Below are 6,509 nucleotides of genomic sequence, written 5' to 3' on the forward strand. Positions count from 1 at the left end.
TGAGCCTTCGGCTCAGGTGAGCTAAAAAATCAAAGCTTGTATTTAGATAAAAGTCATGTCAGGTAATATAGTTACAATGACACATTACAAATTAAATGCCTTTCTTATTTCTATGAATTATTAAAAGTCAATTATAATTATTTATGGAGTTGAAATTTGAGCCTTTTGGCTTTCCATACCTTAAATTGTAACCTTTCTTTTTTGTAGATCGAAAATGTGGAGAATATTTCTTTTAATCTTTAATCTTGTCTCTGCAACTAATGAATTCGTAAGTAGTTGAAAAAAGAGTTATTTAATGTTTATACTGTATGATCATGATATGAAATCGATTGTGAAGTTGGTATATATATTCAAAATTAAAGGTATTATTTAATATAATTAGTCGTAAACTGGCTTTTAATGTGCATGTAACATGTTGATAAATACTTATGCATTGTAAAATAAATTAAAAAAAAACTATACACTATTAAAGTTTTGTTATATAGTCAGAGGGAGCTAAATAAGATGTTATAATCCAATCCGCCACAGAAAGAGTGAAAATGTTCAAATTGATATAAATTTAAACCAAAAAAATTGTGTATAAATTCTTTGATTCGCCTACTACCGAATACAAAAAGGAGATACTGATTTCATAAAAAAAGATACAAAGTATCTTGGTCATAAGAACCTTTGAATTTATATCTATAGTTTATTGTTATAAAGTATAGAATTTAACTATTTTTCCAGCTTTTCGCGTCTTAAGATAATGTTTTGAATATACACATGAAACAATGTCCATGTACAAAATTTGATGTTTGAAATCTTTCTATAGAGGTTTCCTGAAAAAAAAAAAACTATCGGTTTTGCAGAGTGTTGCTATACGACATTGAGTTTCAGACATTTTTAATATTTGTATATCTCAGATACCGAATTGTTTGCAATTAACATTGGGTACAATGTGATATAAGTAAGTATAATTATAGGAATGCTCTCCATCGATTCCAACATTAAACTCTGTTAAAAGATGTCCCGGAAACAGAACAGAATGGATCCAAGCATCGAATAAGAAGCATTGCGGTTTTACACACCAAAACTGTTCATCAAAGGCGGATTTTCAGTATCACTGTTTGGTAAATGAACACGCAAATGGTCTAGTGGAAATATGTCTTCCAGTACGTCTGATAGTTGGTACGGAAAATGCTTCATAGTTACTTCTATAAGTATATGCTTTATTATCTACCTGAATCACTAAAATCGTCTTTTGCTATTTTTTCTCCTCTTAGTCATTGTGCATCATTTGTTAAAGATTTGAACATTTTCAACATATTCTCTATACTAACATAATGAAAACATAAAATTTTATTTTTGGTCTTCGTACTTTTGGTGGGAACAATGATTGATTGATTGTATGTTGTTTAATGTCCCATTCGAGAAATTTCACTCATATAGAGACGTCACCATACACCGGTAAAAGGTTTCAAATTTAGATCTTTACCCGGCACTCAGGGCCATTAAGCAGTGAATGATCTTTATGACGGCAACGCCTACCTTGACATGGGGCCTCGGTTTTTAAGGTTTCATCCGAAGGACCCGCAAATTTCACTTCAAGGTGCTGATCGCTTTGCGAAGGAACAGTTGCTACATATTTTTTGTCGACTTACATGTAAGTCAGTCGCGGATTCTACCGACTGAGCTACCGTGACGACTGGTGAGAATAAAACCAAATAAGTGATGAAATCTTATGGAATGCTCTTCTTTGCTTATAGACATTTAGCAGAATTAATATTTGCAACATTAATAGGCTGCATTTAGAATTTCAAAATTCATGTCCCAGGTTCATAATTCAGATCATGTTTCAGGCATTGAGGAGGCAGACTGTTCGCATATACTGAATAAGTATCTACCTATTTACAAATAATATATAATATATGCTCGTTGATCAAGGATTTAGGGGTTCAACTAATTTGACCATCTATTGAATATTGAAATACTCTACATTTCTGACATCTTTTCCCTATAGAAATCTGATAAGAAAACTCTTACATTATTATGCTAATCACCAAGCCCTTAATAACTAAATGACTAATACGTTTCAGGATCTTGGTCCATGGACCACAAAGGTTGGGAAATTAAAAAGAAATGCATAATTCCTTCTTCTACAACAAATATCCTTCCGGCAAACTATTCGTATGATTACAAAAAAATGCCTAACTCTTTAAAGAGTAAAACGTATAATAATCAAGGTTCCATTAGCTAAAAGTCATTCCACAGGGTATGGTTAAGTAGCTTATTTATGTTTTGTTTTGTTTTTTCTTCTAAGTTTGACAACGGAATGTTCTGTCTAACTGATCAATACATAAGGTCCACGGCGGTTGTCCAGTCAACAGGAGGTGTTTACCTCTCCTAAGCACCTGAACAAACCCCTGGAATTTCCGGGGGTTCATGTATTATGCTCTGTTCATAGATTTGCATTCTTTGTAGATATATTGAGATCGATCACTGTTAGTTATATTCACCTTTTTCATCCCTGCAACCATGCAGTTGTTAAATGTTTCTTGGAGACTTGCTGCAAACATTAGTTTTGCATGTATGTTGCTTGCAATATGTTTCTGCAAATATGTTAAGTTAATGCTAATTTGCTCGAAGCTTGCAGCAGTTCCTGCAAAGTTTGCCGCAAGATCGCATTTAGCGGCAATCATCGAGACTTTCAGCAGACTTTCTACAGGTCTGCAGCAAACATAACAATTTAGTAAAGGCATGCCCTTTTAATTTTGAATGCGGGATTTGGGTTGAAGTAATATATATTTTGTTTACAACTAACCAATTCCAGCCTCTATTTTTTTTTTTATTTTATGCAATGTAATTTTTAGATTTTTCCTGTTTTTATCATTTATTTATTATTTGATTTTAATACTTTAATATTATCATCTCATTATTGTCATAATTTAGGACATTTTTGCCCATTTTATAATTCCAAGAAAGCAAGAGTTGAGAATCACTATAATATACCGTGCCAGGATCACAGCGTTAGTTGTCCACAACATTATCGTTCAAATGAAGTATATAAATGTAAGTGTTATTTCATCTGTCATATTCAATATTTAATTTTGTTTTAAGTTGTATTCCATGCCCTTTTGATGAAATCACACTTTTTTTAATTATCCCCTTTTTTATAAACGGTGAATAAAAATATATGAAAAAAACATTTTTACTATATGTATACGGAAGGTAAAAGATATTATGGAAGTCAACGTTTATTTACATGTTACCGCAAAAAAATCTACGCTTATCATGGTAATAATAACAATGAACAAGGTACATGGTCCACATCGCTGAAATGAGAATATTGATTAGAAAACAGCAGTAATAAGTTTAGTATTGAAATGTTTACGAGGGGAGGGGGGGTGCAAACTTAAATTTACACTTCTACAGGATGCTTCCATATCAGTATTATTTATCATAGCTCTGTTGTTATTCAGTAGGAGAATTTAAAAGAATTTTCTCCAATGTATTCCTGTGTAAAACTCTGACAGGTCATTGTGGCCCCACCATTCACACCCTTTTGAACAAATTTGAATCTACATTACCTGAGGATGCTTCCATAATATGACTAATCATGGCTTTGATGTTCTTGAGCAGATAGTTTTTTTTTCTTCAAAATTATTCCTATATATTCTCTGTAAAACTTTAACCCTCTGTTGTGCCCCCAACCCCTGGGAGTCATCATTTGAACAAACTTGATTCTACAATACCTAAGGTTGCTTCTGTATAAATATGACATAATGACTCAGTTATTTTTGAGAAGATTTTTAAAGATATTTCCAACGTAAAGTGTATGATCAAGTTTTTGCAAGGGCTATATTGTTTATCCTTTTACTCTGTCTGAGTAAATGATTGGAATGATTATTTAGACCGCTCTTGCTGTGGGTAAATCACACATTACAATGATTTTTTTCTTATCTAGAGATGGGGCTTTGGTAAGGTACTACTTGCACAGTGTTTCACCCCTACTGTAGGTTTTTATTGATAGATAGGAATTGGGTGTCTCAATCTTTCTCAGATTTACTACACCTAAAACTTAATATCAATTCCCTAGGATACTTGCCACTGGTGCTTATAACTGTTATACTTTTTATTTTGTTCTTACCTATAACTTCTTTATTGCTGATTCAACGTCCAACTTCTTCAGCTAGCTTCTCCATACCTGACGTTCCTAAAGTTATGCATTGTATACTCTTTGGTTAGTCCATTCGTTGGGTTATTCTATTATTTGAAGTCTTAAATGCGTTTTACGACAATGCCCCTTAACCATACACCTCTCCATTCCTTTGTTAAACTTTGACCCACTGGTGTTGATCGGCCCTACCCCCGGGGGTCATGATTTGAACAAACTTGAATCTACACTTCCAGAGGATACTTTTATATTTGATTAATAATGGCTTACCTGTTCTTGAGAGGAAAAGTTTTATTCCTATGTAAATCTTTGGCCTCCTGTTGTATCTGCACCCAACCCCCAGGGATCTTGATATTTACAAACTTGAATCTGCACTCCCTGAAAATACTTCTATATTAATATGATTAATAATGGTTCAGCAGTTCTTGTTGAGGAGATGTTTAAAGACATTTCCTATATATTCCTATGGTAAAAGTTGTCCCCCTGTTGTGTCCCTTCCCTACTCCCTACTCCAAGGGGTCATGATTGGAATAAACTTTAATCTACACTATCTAAGGATTTTTTTTATAATAATATGACTAATCATGGCTTTTCTATTCTTGTTGAGAAGATATTTAAAGACATTTCCTATATAAAACTTCCACCCCTTCTTATGACTCCGTCTTTCCTCCGAGGTTTTTGATATGAACAGACTTGAATCTAGAGTTTGTAATAAAGTTTTCACATAAGTATCTAATTTTCTTGCCCAGTGATTCTTGAGAAAGGAAGTTAAATGGGTTTTTTTGGGGGGAAAACCCAAGAGAAGCAATTTTATGAACGCACTGTATAAGATCTAGCTATTTTGTATAGCATATCACACGGTTGTTTTGATCTTGGCCTTGTTATCATCCCAAGCGATTTGTATCAGAACAGAAAAATGATGTTGTTTATATCATTTAGATAAACCCAAAGACGACTTAATAATAATAATAATAATATGTCTTGCTATATTTCTACTGAAAACAGTAAAGTCGTATCTTAGTAGGAGAAATAACATTAGTTAACCGCTTTTGTTTTCTGACTTCGGAAAGAAGGTAAAGATTTTGAATGAGCTATGTCACTGAATAATCATGATCATTTAATTGTAAACAATGATGATGATAAAACATTTGACAGTTAGAAAACAGCTGTCTCAGCTGGTCCAAAACACATGAATCAAGGCTGATACACTATTAGATATATGATATTAACATTAAACTATATTTCATTTGTACTGAGATGAAGCCTGTTTCTGTTTATTTCTTTGTCTTAATTTTTTTTTCAGCCATGTCAGACTTATTCTTTCCATGCAAAGAAGTTGAAAATAGTAACGCCCATGTGCTAAGGTGGTTTAGTTAGTAGGTTAATGGGTCTGTGATTAAAGGAAGTAGAAATTTGCATCGGGATCGATATGCTGCTATGAATGGATGATCTGGAGAGTCAGATTGACCTTGTTATCTATGTTTAAGCTAAAAGTGTTTGTAGGTGTAAGATCAGCAAAATAATCAATAAAATTCTTAAATTACAATATCTTTTAGAATAAAACTATAACACATGCATTATTTTAGAAATGTTACTGTCTTCCACAGATCAGGAGTGCTACTCTGGCGTCTATGGTACGCAGAATTCCAATTCAAACACGAGAAAGAATGAAATGAAGTAAGAACTGCCCCAAAAAGATTTCAAATTAAACTTACGATAGAAAGTATTATTATGAATATTAGTCTACAAGGATATAAGTTTCTATCGTCTTGACGTTTGAAGTGTGCAATTGTAAACAAATATTTTTTTTAAAAGTATGTTAATAACAAGAAAGCTACCCAGCTAGGTCTGGACAAAAATCAATTTCTGCAGTATTTACTGAAAGCAAAGTGATTTATTATTTTTTTTTTAGTTAGACTAATGTATATAAACAACTAGAAATTCCAAAATTATTTCAACTTTCATTTTTTTTATAATAAAATGCATATACGTTTGATGCCGGAAAATGGTATCAGCTACTGTTTAAAATGTGGTCTCTTAGAAAACATTAAATTTGCAGTGTATCAAGTTATTTTCCATTCAAGCTCAAATCAAATTTCTAAAGAATTTCCTATATCATATTTAAATCAATTATTATTTTTATTTTTAAAGGTATGTAAAGAAAAATTGGATTGATTATGCGAGCACACAAAGTATAATAGTTTTTTGTTTGTTGTTGTTTTTTTTTTTTTTTAGGGAAGCGGGAGATAAAGCTCTTAATAAACAGTTGGATACATTTTGGTATTTAATATGGGCCATTATCATTGGTCTGTTGCTCATTGTCATTTTGGGAACGATAAGTACTGTGGTGCAACTA

At 32.4% G+C, this 6,509-nt stretch overlaps 1 protein-coding gene across 1 annotated transcript; it reads left to right on the top strand.

The window, feature by feature from the left end:
- Positions 1 to 214: 214 nt before the first annotated feature.
- LOC133177303 (uncharacterized) lies at positions 215 to 5,834 on the top strand. Its single transcript, XM_061312361.1, has 5 exons — positions 215 to 268; positions 963 to 1,109; positions 2,626 to 2,704; positions 2,929 to 3,048; positions 5,761 to 5,834. The coding sequence occupies exons 1-5, from the start codon at positions 215 to 217 to the stop codon at positions 5,832 to 5,834; spliced, it is 474 nt and encodes a 157-aa protein (XP_061168345.1).
- Positions 5,835 to 6,509: the final 675 nt, after the last annotated feature.

Source organism: Saccostrea echinata, unplaced genomic scaffold (assembly GCF_033153115.1).
Source record: "Saccostrea echinata isolate AGI-Se365-2 ecotype Australia unplaced genomic scaffold, CSIRO_AGI_Sech_v1 ptg000117l, whole genome shotgun sequence".
Classification (NCBI taxonomy): domain Eukaryota; kingdom Metazoa; phylum Mollusca; class Bivalvia; order Ostreida; family Ostreidae; genus Saccostrea; species Saccostrea echinata.

Bases quoted from the DNA above. Each gene is read 5' to 3' on its own strand.
- LOC133177303 (XM_061312361.1), top strand. From the start codon at position 215: ATGTGGAGAATATTTCTTTTAATCTTTAATCTTGTCTCTGCAACTAAT. The intron at 269-962 runs GTAAGTAGTTGA...GTATAATTATAG, and splicing joins TCTCTGCAACTAATGAATTC to GAATGCTCTCCATCGATTCC. The intron at 1,110-2,625 runs GTAAATGAACAC...ATTTGCTCGAAG, and splicing joins ATTTTCAGTATCACTGTTTG to CTTGCAGCAGTTCCTGCAAA.